The sequence below is a fragment of the Punica granatum genome, chromosome 4, assembly GCF_007655135.1.
Source record: "Punica granatum isolate Tunisia-2019 chromosome 4, ASM765513v2, whole genome shotgun sequence".
Taxonomy (NCBI): domain Eukaryota; kingdom Viridiplantae; phylum Streptophyta; class Magnoliopsida; order Myrtales; family Lythraceae; genus Punica; species Punica granatum.
The window spans coordinates 18,049,182-18,068,339 of NC_045130.1; the positions used below are offsets into that span (position 1 = coordinate 18,049,182).

Genomic DNA, 19,158 nt, shown 5'->3' on the forward strand with positions numbered 1-19,158 from the left:
TTGGTCATCGACTTTGCACGGTTACATCAATTTAGTCCCTGACTTTCCGCAATTACATCAGTTAGTGCTACAGTTGCATCAATTTGGTTCTTCTGTGGGGTGGTTGCATCGATCAAGTCCCAATGTTACATTAATTTGGTCCCCTGCCACATTAATTTGGTCCCTGCCGTTAAGTATTAATGCTGAAGGTGTTAAATGGTGCAAATTGTTACATCAATTTGGTTCTCGTTCTACATCAAATTAGTTCCTAACTTTTTTTTAACCCATATGTCTCTATTTACTCTTCTTCTTCGTCCTCTCCTTCTCATTTTTCTTCTTCAGTACAAATCTCACCTGTTATGGCTCGGTCATTCCTGAGGCTAAGGGAGACTGCCTTCAATCTGACTGATTTTGGGGCGATGGGTGACGAGGTGACCCTCAACTCCGAAAGCTGAGGTGTAGCTCATTTGGTTCTAGAGAGAGAAAGTTTGAAGGCTCGTTAATGGCAGATCATCATAGCTATGTTATTTGACGAAATTGCTATATAATTTCATTGCTTAGATCAGTAGGATACTATAGGATCTTATAGAAACCGAATTTGGTTGAGTCATTTGAAAAATATCGCATTCTAAAGTCGGCTGCGGACATGATGAACTAGAGGATTCGAGCTAGTTTTTCGACCTATTTTCTCCATATTTTTCACTTCCGTTTGATTCTAAATTGTAGCTTGTTGTTTGAGGTTTCCACAGTCACATAGAAGACATAAATCTGAGTCCTGTGGAGATAGAAACACTCTACCGAAGTTCTTGCTTGTGACGCCCAACAACTTCGGGAGGCTCGTGTGAGACGCTTCGATCTTTGTTTTTACTGATTTTTGCGCCTAAAAACTCGTATTTCAATTTCCTATTTTCAGTAATTTTCTGGAATTTTTCTAGAAATATAAGTATTTAACGTATTTTTGAAAATAAATAGAAGTTGTCGGGTCTTTGAGTCTCGAGAAAGCTGAAACATACCCTCAAAGCCTATTCCTAATTCCTATCACTTTCCACATAATCCTCATCCACCCGAACAAAGGCCATTGGATGAAGTGTCAAACAACAATCATGCGGTATCAAAATGGGCTTTTCGTTATTCACCCAAGATCAACTTCAGAGGATCCTTTCCGGAATTCCCATCTTTCGGACTCGAAGGTGAAGCGGAGCTTAAAGGAGCCCATGAGAGACCCAAGAAGACCAAGACCAAGAAAGCTCTCATCTTGGGATCTCTCATCTTTGCTTCCCTTTCTCCCCCCTCTCTCTCTCTCTCTCTCTCTCTCTATATATATATATATATATATAATGGATTTTCAAGGAGATAGGCTACCCATTTCCAAGATTTGGTCTAGCAGAGGGAGAAGTGTGCTACAGCTGAGCTAGAGAGCGATTCTCGGTGTTTGACGGGGTGTCTGATCATCAAGCTAGGATACCCCACAAAGAAAATGAACAAATGAGAGATTCACCCATTTACATATACACGAGGAGAGAGAGAGGAACAATGGATCGGGGCTAGAGGAGGAGGAAGGAGACGAGTCACATGGAGGGAGAGTGAGCGAGGAAGCTAAGGAAAAAAGGCGGGTGGTGTCTTCCCTAGTGACAAACATCACCCGACAATCTCTCTCTCTTCCCTGAAGAAAGACAATTCACAAGAGACAAATAGAGAGAGAGAAAGCAGAGGAAGAAGATGAAGCGTCTTCAAACGGGAGGGAAAAGAAGGGGGAAAGATGATGTAATCAACATTAAGGATGTAAGTGATGTAACAAACATCATTTAATTTTGGGATTACATCAATTGGCTCACACGTTACATCAATTCAGTCCCCCAAGAAATTAACGGAACAGTGACGCCGTTTGTTCCTTAGTCACTCGGACTATATTGACGTAACCGGGGATCGATTTGATGTAACGCCAAAACTCAAGGACTTGTGTTGCAAATGTCAAAGACTAAATTGATGTAACTGTGTAAAATCAGGGACGAATTTGATGTAATCGTGCAAAGTCGGTGACAAAATTGATGCAAAAAATAAGTCGGGAACGAAATTGATGTAATCTACGAAAGTCAGGGATAAAATTATCTATTTACTCTTAAATAAATAATACATTTCCCCTCAATCGAGTAGAAGGACCAAAATCTGAGAGGGTAATTCTGAAATTTGGGATAAACTTGGATGGGCGGGCGTCGTGTCGGGCCACTGGCAAACAACGTAACACAAAAAGCTGCCCCGTGCCCACCTTCTCCTCCCCCTTCGCCCACACCAGCTCTTCCCCCTTGGCGGTTCCTCACCTACGCCGGCCCCTCCCCGTCGCCACCTCTTGCCCGTCGTCGCCTCCTCCGAGTTGCCGTCTCCGCCCGTCGCTGGCTCTGTCCTTCGTCGCCTTCTGCCCGGATTCGCCCTTCGACCTTCGCCACCTCCTGCTCGTCTCCGCCTCCTGCTGTTTCCTGGCCGTTGCTGACTCCTGCCCCTCTTCGATTCCTGCCCTTTTCACTGCCCCGTCTCTGCCCCCTGCCAAATTCAATCAGGTATGACTTCCGGTGCCAATCGGATCTAGAGGCTGCCCTTTTCGCTCTTGCATTGTCGTTGATTTCATGCCCGTGTACAATGGCGATGATATTAGGTTGAACTGTTGAAGTATCCTCATATTGGGCATTGTCGTTGATGTCTGGTTGTATTGTCGTTTATCTCTGTTTCATATTGGCACAGGGCTGATTCATACTATGATCTCAGTTGTTGAAGTATCATATATGATGATGATATTTGTCATTGAAATGGGCACGGGCTGGCTCATACTTTGATTCTACGAAATGATATTGAAATTACATGATTTGATTGGATTGAAATTGCTGATTTCACTTGCAATTTCACTACTGGCTATATGGATGTTTGTTATGATGTTACATGGGCTAGTAAAGTTTGGTCACTGGAGATGGGGTGTCGCTGGCCAGCGATCGAGGGTTTCGAGCCATATTATGTAATGAGAGTTGCTCAGTTTTATTTGAGGGTATTCTAGTAAAAGAAGCATTTTTTTGGTAAACTCTCTTTTATATCAAACGGGGTAATGTGGATTACCAGTCCATGTTCGGTATGGACCAAACGCCACCTTAGATTGTGGTATCATTCATACCATGCATTTGTTTTAATTTTCTAGGGAGGATGCTATGAGTTGGGACCCTGCCATTGTCCCCTAGATAGATATAAACTATAGAACTGAAACTCATGCATCATCTCGGCCCCATTTTCCAGCTCTTGTACTGGTTGTGGTTTTGGTCTTTTCAAGTGAGCAAAGGCTCATAGGATGGAGTTTTTTGTAATTAGGTGAGCCTTTCTTGAGAAACCGGTGGAATCAACCATTCATGGCGGAGGAAACCCTTGAGCACCGCAGTTCCATTGCAGCTCCCTTCATCTTCATCCTCGTTCTCGCTTTCCATTTCGTAAACCGTTGGTTTGAGCACTCAAAGAAGGTAAGGCCTTTAATCAATTTCTTGAGTCTGGCATTCGCCATCCAGTTTCTGCAACTTCTAATTCTCATAGCCTAGGCCCCATCAAGCCAGTGCTTGATCAGTTTCTTTTCTGTTCTATGAATCAAAGTAATCATGATTCAGTTGATTTTCAGAGAGCGTTCAAGAATGTTGCAGAGGAACAGCTGCGTGGGGAAATAAAGAAGCTCTTGAGAGATGCGAGCACCCTTTCGCAGTGAGTTTCTCATTGTTTTATGGTATTTACTTTTTCACAGATTACGAATTATGCTTATGGACCTTTTATGTTTAAAATCACCATTCAAAAGGAAGATGAATTGATGAAGATGACTTCCTGTCTGCAGGCCATCCACATTTGCTCAAGCCTCAAAACTTCGAAGGCAAGCAGCTGCCAAGGAGAAAGAACTCGCCAAACGTATTTCATCTTGTTGACGATAAACCCACACGCTATTTTTATCATTAATATATTTCATTGACGGAGTTGAATTATATGACTTGCAAAAACTCAGTAGGACTCATCCATTTGCTAGAATACTTAATAAGCTTAATTTCGTAGCAACCTGGCAATATGACGACTCACTTGCAATATGTAGTAGAGATTTGTTCTTATCTTTTTGTGTGAACTATCTTGCATTGCGATCTTGCTTGCTTTTATAGTTGAAGCTCAATTAACAAACAATCTAAGTGAGCAGTTCAGCATAACATGGAGATGATGGTGATATCCCAAAAAGGGAAAAAAAAAAAGAAGTACAAAAGGGTGATTAGATGTACTAGATACCTATTTGTTTTATACTTTTCAGCAGAGTGCATGGTTGATTTGTTTGTTGGCCTCAGGAAAGTAGTATAAGGGCTGCTTGCTATTGACGTGATCAACCCTGCATTGAGTTAGTCTTTGTAGAACTTCAAAGCTACCCCGTCTCCTCAATCCTCCCCTTAGTTTTGTTGCTATTAATGGAGACCAAAAACAGGGCACAATGAGTATCAACTTTTCACCTTGCATTGTGCTCAGGGACATAAAATTTCTGCTATTTGTCCATCTGATGTTAGTAAATTGTAACAGAGATGGTTTTGTGGGTTGAGGAGTTAGGTATGAATGGAGTGGAAACATCATAATTAAGCTCTCATAGTCGGTGTGTTACTGTTGTTTGCTTGCTGGTTCCAGCCTCCTCTTCGATTCCCTGCCCCTGCACTTTCAGCTAATAATAAGACAAGCATATGTACATGATCGGCAATGATCTTTGTCTATCTAGGCAAGCTATCGTGTTATCAGGTTACCTTCTCCTAGATCCATCAGATAGCCTGCTTCCATTCACCCATTTGTTAGTAAGTTCCAAGGTGATTTTAATTTTAGGAAATATGTAGTACTGCCTTATGGGACTACTTGATGTCGATGAACCATATAAAAGCCAGACATCTGGATGAGCAAAAAGATTAAAAAAGGTGTGAGTAATTTATTGTCTTCTCTCTGCGATGGATCTTCAAACTGCCAGTGAATTGGTATCATTGCCAAAGGCTACATTTTCCTTTTTGAAGTCCCATATCTCTTCTGCATTAAAGACTATTTTTTGTTGTTTCTTTCATATCCTAGCACACAAGTACATTTTCTTTTGTTTATTTATATTCATCTGTTTGCATTTAGTTCCCAATGTTTAACTCATGGTTTAATGTCCTATCAGTTCAAGAATCAGTGGGCAAGGAGATACAGCTTTCCTATGAGACTTTTTTGAAAGCTCTATTCTTCACAAAGGTGGTTGAATGATCCTTGCATGTCTGAAAAACTTTGTTTTCTTTTCTGTGTTACCTAGAAGTTAATTTGTTGGAATGTTTAATACAGGTGTTCACATACATTGTACTGGTTTTATGGTTTTGGAGGACGCCTGTAGCATCGATATCTGAGCAACTTGTGCTACCATTTGGTAATGCCATCACTCAAATTGTTCTTTTTTTGGGGACTGCATTTCTGCTTGATTATTTAGCAAATTGAAATTCAGCATCCTTCATATTTTTGTGTGGATACTATATCTGGATATCCTATTGTGTTTTCTGGGTACAGTTTTGTAAAGCCATGGCTTTGCCTTGCAAAGTTCATCGTGAAGCATAAATTGAAACTAATGACTTACTATTTCCAGGTGAATTGTTATCTTGGGGAGCTGGAGGCACTTTGAGTGGTAATGTTATGGTACGTAAAAGTTGTTCTTTATCATCTAATTGTTAGCGAAGATTGAGAACATTTTCAACTTTTGGTAGATAAGCTTTACAAGCAAAAATATGGTTAACTGGAATAAGAGGCCTTTATGGCATAGGTCAATGAGAATATTCAATTGTGTTCCTCAAATCCAGAAATAATATCTAAATGCTTAGACATCATTTGCCTTTCAATCTGTCCCTCTATAGCACACCTCTGAGCCATTTTAGTGTCTTCTTTTCTGGAAACTAGAGCCGAGTGATCATAGGTGCATAAGAATATTCAATTGTGTTCCTCGAGTCCAGAAATAATATCTAAATGTTTAGACGTCATTTGCCTTTCAATCTGTCCCTCTATAATGGGTCCTAGGAACCAGCACACTGAGATCTGAGCCATTGTAGCGTCTTCTTTTCTGGAAAGAACCGAGCGATCTCGACATCAGTCCCTTAACACCTCATGTACTTGAGAGAAAACATACGAGGAGTTGGATGGGGAACTGGTATCAGTACGAGGGTTTTGTCAAGTTCTGTATCATCTTGAGAATGTTCTTATTTAGTATTTCATCGTGCCAATTGGAGTGCATGCTCTGATGCATCTAAATGCAAGGGCATTCGTTTCTTTAATTGATGTTAGTGCGAAGGGAAATAATGTTAGCGACTTTCTGTTACTACATTCCACATAGTCCCCGATACTATTCATTGGAACAACATGAGACAATTCACTGAGATTACCGCAATGAATATTTGAAAGCGGAGGGACTGAGTTTATTGACCTTAATTTAATATATCCAATAAAGCAATTACTCAGATGTTGAAAACAGATCTTAGAAAGTCCACGTCAGAGTGAAGATCTTTGTCTGCAGATGCTCCCTTTAGCAACCATGTTGCCATATCATTTTCTATTGTGAATCATTATGTGAAACAATTTATTACTGTGAAACCAACTGTTATCGATGGATTTTTATATGCACTGGAGTATTTTTTGCTTTACGGGGACTGCTCCTGTCAGCATGTTTCTATGAGTGTGAACAGTGAAAATATGGCTTGTGTGATATTGAATAGAAGGGGATTCCATTGTTGGGACAGTATGATTGGTATGCTATCCCCTTTTACCGGACAGACAAATAGGATTTGGTAGCCACCAGATTTTCTAGTTGCATAGTTGTAAGTTTCAAGATCTTGCCGTATTGTTAACACTTCATAAATTTTAGGAAGCGTTAGAGAAGTAATCAATAGAGAGAATGTGTTCGCAGTAGATTGTGGATATCTTTGAAGCACCACAATCTAGGACGCGATTATCATATATTTTGGATCATGTGATGTTATATATCATGTTGGTTATTCGATCGCTCTAATTTCATTTCAGCTGATAGAAGCTCGAGAATTCTTTGTTAATCTAGTGGACTGTGTCTTCTGTTCTTTTCGCAGGTTGGGATCATACCTTGGTTAGTTTTATCCACGAGAGTGAGCAAGTTCGTATTCAGACTCATCAACTGGTAAAAGCATTCTCGTATGAGATATATTCCATCGAAATTCATCCTACAGGTTTTCTGATCTGAAGTTTGGGAGATAGACAAGAAGGAAGAGGAGGATTCGTCCTGTGGTGATCCATTTCCGGGTCTCTCCCCTTTCTTTCCAATTTTGTTCTGCGTCTAATTCAGTGTTAAAGTTATATGGTTGTAGTTTTCCACTGGGAAGCTGATTTACTACTTGACTTGAATAGATTAGGAAGCTCTGAAGCTTGAATATTGTATTATGTAATGTTGAAGGCTTATGAAAAACAAAGCCTGCAGTATAGAATTTGAAATCATTAAGAATGAAAAAAAAAGATAACGAGACTACTCTATTGCTCGATCCACGTCCTACTGCAGTGACATTGGCATGCTGGAGATGACTCTAGTCAGCAGCCATCGGTGAGGCTCTCTGTTCTGGCAGTTTGGAGATGTCAATGTTCGAGTTAGATTCTCATTCAAGAAATGAGTTAAGGAAATAGGATTGATATCTGATTTGGTGTCCCTCTTTCATCTTTGCTGATTCTCCATTAAGAAATGGGGAATGATATGTATTTTGGGTTCAAACTCAAATTGAAACAGAAGCTACGATGGCATGATGAATTCATCTTGCGGAAACACGTCTCCCGTTGGAGTTGGGTTGGTTTACTCCCAATTATTGCAGCTTTCAAATGGTTGAATAACATGTTGGTCCTTAAGAGAAAGCCCCCTGTGATGGATTGATTATATGACCATCGAAATACACCATTCAATAGAAAAGGAACAGTACTGTTTTTTTTGGTAATTAAAAAAAAAAAGGGGTCCTTTCCAACGGGGTCGAATTGAATCCTTTCCATTCAATAGAACAACGAAAGCCCAGGCTGAACTTAATGTGTGCGGGATGGAGTGAGCAAGACATGGACAATGTGCAATGTAACAATGCTTGGGCTCATTAAACACGGGCCTTTCTGTGATCCAACTACGTTGCGGTGAAACCCGAGAATTTCTGTATACCCGAGAATTTCTGTATACCTCGTGATCACGAGGTTCCATTTCCCATGCCTCTGTGGCATATCGTTCATCTCTCTGTCTTAAGCAACTGAAAATCCTGTATACTTGACGGTTCTGTTATATTTTATCAGAAAATTAAGATGATCTGCTGTCTTGATTTTGAACTCCCTTTTTCTTCGTGAGCAGGACGATCTGAACATCAACTCTGTACAAGCAGGACCCAAAGGACTCTTCATGATCCAGGGATCATCTCGCCAAGAATAATCAACACCACGAGTTACATCACACATCTCTTAAGTCTGCCCAATTAAGATTCACCAGGCAGAGTTCGATATTTTACCCCTGAGCTCCATTCAAAGATAAGCTACCAAGTCACCCTTGAGATATTTAATACTACACAGTACATTCTAGTTCAGACACAATTAACTAGCAGGCAAGTGTATACCTGCCAACGGCCTTAAAGAGATCACTTGCACAATCATCCAGTAAGGAATATCTACTTCTCTCTTACAACTCTCTTCTCAGAAACTTATTCAATGGGAAAGTTTCTTTATTACAGTTCTTCCTCGATCCCGGACGGAGTATAGCTTAGAGAACATGAAAACTGAGGGTGTAAAATGTAAGAGGAGAAGCCTTCAAAACAAGAAATGCCAGACCCCTAAGCAGAGCAGTCTTTTAACATTGACAAAAGAAATCCCCCAAATGTCAATAGACTCCATACAGATGCTTAAAAGAGACGCTCAGTTCGCGCTTTTTCTAGGCAGTCATTTAAATCTCTCATGAAAAGATTATCTTGATTATTTCCCGTCCCTGATACAAAATGGACAAGCCACACGCACCGAGAGGAACAACAGGAGCTAGTTCAGCAGTTCCCTTTTTGCGGCATAAAACACTAAATCAGATGAAAGAACTGGGCCCAACTTAACCGGCCATTGGATGGTTATAAATATACTCAATAGCGAGACGGGTGGAATCGATCTTGTCAGCCTCTAAATCGGGGATCTCAAGCTTGAACTCCTCTTCCAGAGCCATAACAATCTCCACATTGTCCAAGCTATCTAAACCCAGATCCTTCTGAAAATGTACATCGGGAGTCACCTACATATAAGTGAAGAGCAACATACCCAGTCAATTACATGGAAGGTGAACATCGGACATGCTAAATGATTTCTACTATGAGGTAGACCTGATGAAACATCAAATAGACCTAAATATTTCTTCTCAAATTGAAGAAAATAGATACAAGATGAAGCTAACCCAGTCACAGATAAATCAATCATCCATGCATCAAATGATTACATCTTTCACTCACCACCAAGCAGGGGAAAGCTGCTTTTAACATATCAACATCTTTCTTTCTATATCAGCCAACAATGGGCAAGTTGCTTCTAGCAGTTATCAGTTAACACTTGTATCAACTGCATTTTATTTCTCATAAACACCTAACAAACTGAGCAGGTGCACTTTAGTAAGGGAAAGGACAGGAGCAGGAGGGGAATTGAAAGGAAAGAAAGTTGAGTATTTTCTCTTGTTCAGATGATGTCAATAAGCAAGAGGTAAGAGGAGAAGAAACAGTTCTTCAAGGGACATACAAGTTTTATGGGACAGGAATACCTAGTCCTTCACCATATTCTATGTAGTTCCAGCAACAAATCTTGTAATACTATCTTTTAATTGACGAAATTCACCAGATCCTATACAAGTTCCTCTTCCCTCCATATCCACTCCCCCCTCCATAAGAAATTCTTCCGAATGAAGTCCCTACGCATCCCTCTATCCAAACAAAGTGTAGATCAAAAACAATAACAAAGAGGTGACAATTTAAAATATCTGAATGTCTAGCACAGATTCTTGATAGTGGTTATTGGAATAAGGCCAACTCATGGCGCAAGTACCACTGATACTTCAAACAAACAAGTATATGAATATCCACAAAGAGGTAAATTTGGGGACAAAGAGCCCGATAACTCGGTGTCCAGACCCACCTCTACCACCACTCTTAAACAACAGAACCAAGTTAAGAATCTAAGATTGCATAAACAAAACATACTTTGCAGCAGATTGACACTGTTCATTATTGTTTCAGGTTCAGGGCATTCCACAGTTATATAAAGAATAATAGCCCCCAAAAGTGTGCTCTCACACCGTGAAACATTCTGCATAAACCAATTAAAAGTCCTTTTTCTGAGAGTCTGAAACAATTTTACTGGAAATTTGCAATAGAGAGGCTTCGAATAGAGGAAATCTGAAACTAACAGCTTTTTTGTTCATCAGAAAAGCTGAGTTCCTCGATTTCAATCTGCCCGACTTCTGATAGGAGATCCAGATGCATAATGTTTCTAATATATTTAAGTATGAAATCATCAGGAAAACCAAGGGTGAGTATTCATGGCACCAACAGTTTGCTCAGAATGAATAGCAGATCAGCTACGGCATCCGGGGATTGTCTTATACTATTTATCATTCAAGTTCTTCTACGATTAGTTCAATCTGATTGATAAATCATGCAGTACAGCATGTACAACTCCAGCATTTCATCGAAAGTCACGTCAGTAAAACCTACCTCATACTATTGTGTTAAAGACAAGTAGACAGCACTCTCATGAGATTTGCTGCTCAGCTCATGAATTAGAGGACATCACACAAACAACAGTCCTGCTATGAGAAGCATTATCAAGCTTGCTTGCTTGCTTGCTTTCTATGAAATAAAATTACAAGTCCTCGCACCAACATAGTTGTTTGAACAAACTGAAAGCAAAACCTTTACATGCTAAAGATCAATGTACCCATCTACAGAATGTCGGCACACAACCTATTGAATTCTGGGGCATTCCTCGAATAATCTCAACCAGATTACAGCAGTTGAAGTAAATGTAGCACTCAATTTCAAATCGCGAGTCGGCTTCTGCAAAGCCATAATATTTGGTTCGCCGATTAGATTCGACCGGAACAGTAATTCAACCAGTAAATGATTATAGACAAACACGAGAGCATCACCGCAAGAACGAATTTTTCCAACCGGGCACAAGAAAGATCTGACTGAGAGTCGCAGCCCCAACAAATGAATCGGAAGGAATGGAGGAGTCATGAATAACGAACCGTGGAGGGATCGACTTTGGGGAAGCTCTTGACAACGGAGAGGACCCTCTCCATGACTTCCTCCTTGGTGAGATGCTCGTCATGAGAGGACATGAAGCGGACCAGAGCGCCGCCGGAGAGGTTCCATTCCCGGGACCTGAGGCCGGCGAGAGCTTGCGACCTTACAGGGACTTTAATGTGGCGAAGAATCGCAGCCCTCATCGCCATCTCTCTCTCTCTCTCTCTCTCCGCAGGCAAGACAGTGACCGAGCTGCAGAGTCGAACCCTCGTTCCTCACTGAGAGAGAGAGAGAGAGAGAGAGTCACGCGCGGCGCACGTGACAACAGAACTTAAATAAATAAATAAATAAAAACATAATCGTTTTGAGGCTAGCCAGCCAAGGCCAAGCCAGCACAGCCACAGCCAAACTTGATTGATCGTCGTCACCAATCACAAATCGAATCCCATCCCACCCACCGGAAAAATGATATAATTGCCAGCCGGGCCGTACAGCCTGCCGCCATCGCCGCCGGCCGCCTGTCACCCGTCTCTGGTCTCCTCCTTCATGTGAGTACGGCCCTAGTATATGCTAGTTCTTATTTGTTCTGGATTCAACAAGGACGATATTTTGCTTTTCTTGCTCGTGCTGCTCGTTGACTTGTAAATGAGGAGATCTCATGGAACTTCGCACATGGTGGACGCAGTTTCTTCGCGGTGTTCTCCGTGCATAGATTCAGCTCCGAGACTTTTGAATTTTGCGAGTTTCGCTCTCGTCTAATTCAATTCCGGATTGTGATGGCAAATTTTCGTTTTCGGGTTTCCATTCTTTCGGTTTTTGTTGCTTTTCTTTGGCTGAAAATAATGCTTTTTTGCTTTGCATATTGACTGCTTCAGTACTTTAGATGGCCCGATACAATTGGTAGATCATATTGGTTTGAGTCTGTTGCTGCTTTCTTTCGTCTTGATTGGTGTTGTAGTTGATTTCTACTATTGTGCTTCCTTTTTTCAAAGCGAGCTGCTCGAATTTTTGGTAAAACTTAAGCTCCGATTCTAGTGATCGACGTAAGACGACCGTATTCACGAGCTTAGAGCTTATTCATATGGTAAGCTTATTGGTTGATTGGGTGTAAGACCTGCCACAGTGCAGTCGTCGCAAGCTCTCTCTAGTGTCTCGATTTTTCAATCTAGTTTTGATTCATTCTTCTATAGAATGTATTCAATCAACTGAAGTTGATTGCAGGGACGGATTGTATGTGTTAAAGCATTTCCATCGGTCTTTAAATGGGGTCTTCTTTACTGATGTGGGTTTGAAATATCATGTTTACGATTGTGATTGGAGCTGTGCATTTTTTCTAGTTTTTCTCGAGACCTAATAGCTTCTTAGTTTGTAGCTCGAAGATAGAAGCCTTTTATGTTCGCTTGCTCTGGTTTATGTATGCTAGAAAAACAAATAAATGTTTTTTCCCCCCTCGCTTGGATGCCTGGCAAGTTCTTCTTGTGCGTGAATCCTGATAGTGATGCGTCTCTAGGGGCATAGAGTTTAAGGTGGGCTTCAAACTATCTCTAACATTAATATTATAGGTGTAGGTGTAGCAGGAGTTTGGTTGAAATGATTAAACTCAAGTTAATCCGTCCACAATAAAAATCCATTCCAACCCATATAGACTCATAATTTGAATTGCATAATGTTTTCTTACACAGTTTTTAATAGGGCAAGGTGCCTGTCCCCAGACCCATTGTTCACCAGCTTCTTGCTTAACTATTGGGAAGAGATAGGCTAAAAGATGCGTAATTTTATGAAGCCTACGAATTTAAAAAAGAAAAAAGAGTTAATATGGATGATATTTGAAGCTTCTGCTGCATGGTACTCCTGTTGTTTCAGATAGCATGGCACTTGCTAGCACACTTCATGAAATTCTTTCAGCAGCTCAGGCGAGAAGTTTCATGTATTCACAAGTTGCAGGTACAGTAATGTGGTTATAGCAGGTATCATAACTTATGCTGATAGAAGCAATAAGATATAAGTAGAAGGAGGTTTTAAAAATTGAAGACCTCCATATGGTGAGAACTGTCTCAAAAGCTTTGAATGTACGTGTAAAATTGGAGCCCCTGTGCAGTGTCCGCAGAGACATGTATGTGCCTGATCCTTCTAGATCTGTTCTAATATGTCATTTCTTCATCTTCCCCTGTTCCTCCTCTTACTCTACTTGTCTTCACTTTCCTTTGGCATCAAATACATGAATGCCCCCGTCTCATGATTTGTGGTACAATAATAAAAACAATTTACTTAATTGTTCTTTTGTTGGTTATTGGTGGTGTTCATATTCGATGAATCGCTTTCGTTGGCCTAGCCGTACTCTATACTTGCTTATTTGATGTCATCTTCTTTATAGAGTTAAATGCTTGTTCTCACAAAAGCAAGTGACACACTCATGTGAACATATTCAGCAGACAATTTTAATTTGCCTGGTTTACTATGATCACAAATTTTCTGCTTGGAGTCCCATAGCTGAGGTCCTAATAGACATCTTCACTCTTCTTGGCAGATTGTGAAGAACCAATCATGAGCAGAGAAGGAGAAATAACAAACCAATTTCATTTGATGAAACTTGGGCGGTGGCAGTGGTGGATTTTGGTGGCCGTGAACATCTTCTTCCTAGTCGCAGGACAAGCTGCTGCAGTAATCCTTGGGAGGTTCTACTACGACCAGGGTGGAAACAGCAAGTGGTTGGCAACCCTTGTGCAAACTGCAGCTTTCCCGGTCCTCTTCATTCCCTTCTTTCTTCTTGCATCCGCTAAAGATTCTTCCGATTCTTCTACCGCGCCTTCTATCCGAACTCTCGCATTGATCTATTTCGTCCTCGGAGTGCTCATTGCGGGTGATAACATGCTATACTCTGTCGGGCTATTGTACCTCTCTGCCTCCACCTACTCTCTCATCTGTGCCACTCAGCTAGCGTTCAATGCTGTTTTCTCGTACTTCATAAACTCCCAGAAGTTCACCATCTTAATCCTCAATTCTGTCGTCGTGCTGACCTTGTCTGCTTCCCTCATTGCGGTGAATGATGATTCCGACAAGCCGTCTGGAGTCTCCAAGTGGAAATACTTCATTGGGTTCATTTGCACCATTGCAGCTTCTGCTATGTACTCGCTTATTCTCTCCCTCATGCAACTGTCTTTCGACAAGTTCATAAAGAAGGAAACCTTCTCCGCTGTACTAGAGATGCAGATCTATACTTCCCTTGTCGCTACCTGTGTTTCAACTGTGGGCCTCTTTGCAAGCGGAGAATGGAATACTCTGCATGGAGAAATGGAGGCCTTTGGGAAGGGAAGCCTTGCTTATGTGATGACTGTGGTTTGGACTGCTATTTCATGGCAGGTATGTTCGGTGGGTGTCGTGGGCTTGATATTTATCGTGTCCTCTCTCTTCTCGAACGTCATAAGTACTGTCTCTTTGGCGATAACTCCCATCGCTTCGGTGATAGCTTTTCATGATAAGATGGGCGGGGTGAAGGTTATCGCACTGCTCCTTGCTTGTTGGGGCTTTGCAAGCTATATCTATCAGAACTATGTCGACGATTCTAATGCGCGGAAAGCTCAGATTGATGTGGATGGAAGCCAAAATGATTCCGTCTGCTGATGATTTTGGCAAGTAATTCGATCTGTAAATGATTTCTACCAAAGTTATTTGTCTTAGGAAATTTTTTTTGAAGCTATTATATTCTAAGTTGAAGGCATATTGAAATTTCATTGTCGTAATTGCCATTGACATGGAAGAACGATCTGTTGTCAATGGTATCTGTAGTTTCTTTCCTCAGTATTACTTTACATGATGTGCAAAGCATGTCGGCAATTCTTTGAAATGTATTTGTTCCTATTGATAAGGTGGTTTTAGAAGGGGCAAGAGATTACTATATTGCGTATAGTTAGTACTGAGAAAATTAAATCAAGCACTTCATGACAATCTCAAATATAACAACTAAGATCGCAATTAATGAATTGATCAAAATTTAAAAAATTGAAAATTAATCGGCGTGAGAAATTAATTCACGGATGGAGTAAAATTTTGGATTAATGTTTTCTTTTCATGTCCTAAGGCTGCATGTTCGAGTCACATGTGCCGGATAGTTCGAGCAACATTGAGAAAATGCCATCTTCCAAATATGGCAAGAGCACATAAATAAATCTTTGCTGCTTAATCAAGTTTCACTGGTTTATGAATATCTAACATGAAAATCTTAAATACCGAGCATCTTTGTTCTAAAACAAACAATTAAAATATATTTTTGTTCTAAAACAAACAATTAAAAAATATTTTTTTTCCATTTATAAGGGAGGCCCATGGGTTTAGTACCATAATATTTTTTCTCTTTTGGTTGGGGTGAGCAATTTAATTTTCTATTGCCAAAGAGAGAGGTTGGAAGCTTCTCATATTTCTCAATGAAATATTCATCATATTTTGTTTGGGTTGTATTCAATGAATTTTCAAAATATATCCATATTACTTGTACGTGATATTGTATAATTAAAGAAATTTTTGAACAATAATTTTTTTTCTCTATATTGAATAGATTTCTTCGAAATATGTGATTTTCAACTTGTCTATAAAGAGAAGAATTGAAAATTCTGCTTTCACATTATCTTTCAATTCAATATAATATTTTTCCAAAAACCTAACCCCTACACAATATCCATCACTCTTCATATATATGTAAATATACTTATTACACGATTATCTCTTAATAAATATGTTATTTGTATTTTCATAAGACTAGAATAAATATTTATTTATTAACATGATTTTCTCTTCTCACAATTTGTAACGTTTATTAAGTCTGTTTGATAGAATATATAGCTTATATTAAATCTTTTTTCAATCTATATTAATTGTATGTTTATATATGTTGATTACCAATTCTCTGTCACGTAAAAATTAATGAGAGATTACTGCATAACGCGCGGGTATCACATGGTTTATCATAAGGGAGAACTAACAACAATCACTCGGACGGATTTTGTCAAAAAAACTATCAATCTGGTGGTTTGACCTAATAGGAACTACTTTCATTCTTATTCCTTAATCGTGAATTAACGAAACTACTCTCATTAATCATCTTCGTTACTCTTATTAACCATCTTTTACTGGTACTCCTCCTTGTTGGATATATGTAGCTAATAAGACTCCACAAGGGCCATATGAATGTGGAATATCGTTGTCCACCGCGTGCTTCTATGGAAGGACAGAACGGGGCAAGAACTAAGAAGTCAAAATCTTATTAAGTATGGGATCTGCATTCAATTAATTACTTGGACGAGGTAAAAGGCCGCCAGAATATGATGTTATATGGCCTCCATCTAGTACATTTTGAATTTAGGTGCAAAGGGTCGTCGTACCAATTTAATTGTTTCTACACTACATGCCCTTCTAGAGGGTCACTTGGCTCTACTGTTTATACAAGGAGAGAACAACCTGCTACGTGGTTCTAATGTGTACTATATCCCTTTTTTTTTTTTAAGGGAGTTCGATGGATTAATATAATGAAATAAAAATATTAAATATTTAATAAAGAGACACATACAGTTTTATATGAGTATCGATCATGAAATCTTTTTATTCCTAAACGAGTGTACAATGACATCACTATGCTACATCCTCTTTGATACGTCTACTATATCTTTCATTTGACGCGGCTGGCCCCAAATTTAAGTTCAACCCTTTACCCCGCCGTTGCCTTTAGCTAGCTTGAATGAGATCCTACACCCTTCTTGAAAAGACTTCGTTCAATGAAAGATCTATCAGTGAGTGCTTAGTATCTTTCCCCAAGTAAATATATATATATATATATTCTATTTTTTAGAATTTAAGTATGATGATTTTGGAAGCCGATGGACAATACCTCCATGCATGAATTAACCCCCCATCTAAAAGGAGCGAATTCGGTGAACTCATTGAGCATATCCCTCGCCACAAAAAAAAAAAAAGGGCTATCGTGATGCTTTTTGGGAAGCGTTGCCAAATGCCTTGCGATGCTTTTTATGACGCTTCCGAAAGCGTTGCCTCGTGTCCTGTTGGCATAGCTTCGGCTGGCTTAGACCCTACCTATGGCGACACTTCACCCTAGGCCGTCGCTTGAAAGCGCCATCATAGAACAATTAAAAATTAAAAAAAAAGGCTTGGTTGAAGAGCGTTGGCCATGACCTAGCCTAAGCCGACGCTTGAAAACGTCAACTTAGGCATATTAAATTTTTTTAAAAAAAAAACCGAGGCTATAGTTGGCCGATGCTTGAAAGTTAGTCCGATGTTTTTTTAGCATCGGCCAAGGCTAGTTAAAAGTTATAAAAAAAAATAGATAGATAGATGTCAACTTTTTGTCAGTGATAAACAATTTAACGCTTATAATAAATTGATAGTTAGTCGTCAGTGGTGAAAAGTTTACCATTGACAATTAATTGAAAGATAGATGACAGGAAGACAAAGATACATACGAGGAAAAAGACGAAGACTCTACCGAGGAAGACTCTTACATAGTCCAACCGACCCAAGAGGATACAACAAAAATGTATATTTGGCACTTGAGAATTATTAACTCTATGAAAATATAATTATTTGGCATTTTTGAAGGGTATAATTGGGGCTAGTTTATTGATTTTTTTGTTAGTTTTAGTATGTTTTTAATTTAATTTCATATAAATGAATTTTGACAGGTTTTAGTGGTTTTGATTAGTTTTGGTTTGATTTTATACGAATCGGAGTTAATTGAACGATCTTCTACCGTCTGTAAGTTTTTGGTGTTTTCAACAGGATAAACTCGAGTAAAATGGTGCAAATTGCATATGGATAGAAAGCTTATCAAGTTAGGAACGCAGTGTTTCAAACGGTTCGTCAAGCGGAGCTTGAACGAGGAAGATATGACCGTATGAAATTCAGCGCGCAGAAAATACTGAATCGGATGGCCCAGCCGCGATGAAAGAGGGCTGCAGCCCTTCAGATCTGTTCCAACCGATCCGACCTTGCTTTGTTTCAGAATTTTACTTGGGTATTAAGGATGCAAAGTTGAGGAAACTTCTAGAGTGATTCTTGAGATTATTTTTGGGCATAGAAAGATAATCTTTAAATCTTTGGCGATTGAGAATTGAACGTATAATTAGGAAATTATATGTAAGAGAGATATTTGAAGTTTAAAAGAGGTTGACTATAAATGTGAAGAGAAGATGCGGTAGAAAGTGCAGACGGCATTAAGGAGCTGAGAGCAACGTGAGAAGAATGAGACTTGGGATTTTGTTTTTCATGGCATAATTTTGCTAGTTTTTTATTACCTTGTTATTTCTTCTTCGATTTCAACGTCTATATTGAACTCTTCTACTTGTTCATTAATCCTTATGTGCTGATTTCATATGCCACGATTATAATTGAATCTACATGTAGTTAAATTTGTTTATTTTGTCTTGACGTAATGAGTTTTCAATTTTATTCTAGTTACTCTATTTTGTACTCAATACTTGCAATTGTCTGATCAACAATTGTTATGATCTGTTAATTTAGTTGAACTCGGGAAAGGAATTTTAGGTTTAGAACATGGATAGAGTAGCCTAAGTTCAATCTCAAATAATCGAGTTGATTAATGGGTAAGATAAGATTATACTTACACACCTTAAGTAGCTAATTCAAGTCGAAACTTAATGAGTTTAACTTAATTGTAATTCTTGTGGGAATATAGGGGATTTGTTGAGTTAGATATATTTTTTAAGCAATTCAGAAGATACTTAGAAAATACTTTAGAAATTAGGGAAAAAGTGAGTAATCGAATTAGCGAAGTATGGGGGAAATCGTAATTTTAGGTCATCTCGCCAATGGATTTTTCGATTATCTTTAATTTATTTTATATTTTAAAAACCAATTTTAATTT

The 19,158-nt window shown here is 39.3% G+C and overlaps 3 protein-coding genes across 5 annotated transcripts; 2 read left to right on the top strand and 1 right to left on the bottom strand.

The window, feature by feature from the left end:
• The first annotated feature begins 2,167 nt into the window (after positions 1–2,167).
• On the top strand, positions 2,168–7,526 carry LOC116202816. Its single transcript, XM_031534437.1, has 8 exons — positions 2,168–2,534; positions 3,328–3,473; positions 3,626–3,705; positions 3,833–3,903; positions 5,165–5,235; positions 5,323–5,404; positions 5,618–5,667; positions 7,101–7,526. Exons 2-8 carry the CDS (start codon positions 3,366–3,368, stop codon positions 7,170–7,172), a joined length of 534 nt encoding a protein of 177 aa, XP_031390297.1. The 5' UTR covers positions 2,168–2,534; positions 3,328–3,365; the 3' UTR covers positions 7,173–7,526.
• A 1,176-nt stretch (positions 7,527–8,702) lies between these two features.
• Positions 8,703–11,555, bottom strand: LOC116202817 (acyl carrier protein 1, mitochondrial). The gene is made up of 2 exons (XM_031534438.1): positions 11,273–11,555; positions 8,703–9,271 (listed from the first exon to the last, which is right to left on the bottom strand). Exons 1-2 carry the CDS (start codon positions 11,477–11,479, stop codon positions 9,095–9,097), a joined length of 384 nt encoding a protein of 127 aa, XP_031390298.1. The 5' UTR covers positions 11,480–11,555; the 3' UTR covers positions 8,703–9,094.
• An 85-nt stretch (positions 11,556–11,640) lies between these two features.
• On the top strand, positions 11,641–15,135 carry LOC116202815 (probable purine permease 11). 3 transcript variants are annotated; one of them, XM_031534434.1, is made up of 3 exons: positions 11,656–11,818; positions 13,134–13,214; positions 13,798–15,135. In XM_031534434.1, the coding sequence occupies exons 2-3, from the start codon at positions 13,139–13,141 to the stop codon at positions 14,889–14,891; spliced, it is 1,170 nt and encodes a 389-aa protein (XP_031390294.1). In that variant the 5' UTR covers positions 11,656–11,818; positions 13,134–13,138; the 3' UTR covers positions 14,892–15,135. The 3 variants fall into 3 exon arrangements, with proteins under 3 accessions (XP_031390295.1, XP_031390294.1, XP_031390296.1); XM_031534435.1 differs by lacking the exon at positions 13,134–13,214 and having other exon boundaries at positions 11,641–11,818; XM_031534436.1 differs by lacking the exons at positions 11,656–11,818; positions 13,134–13,214 and adding an exon at positions 13,224–13,383.
• Positions 15,136–19,158: the final 4,023 nt, after the last annotated feature.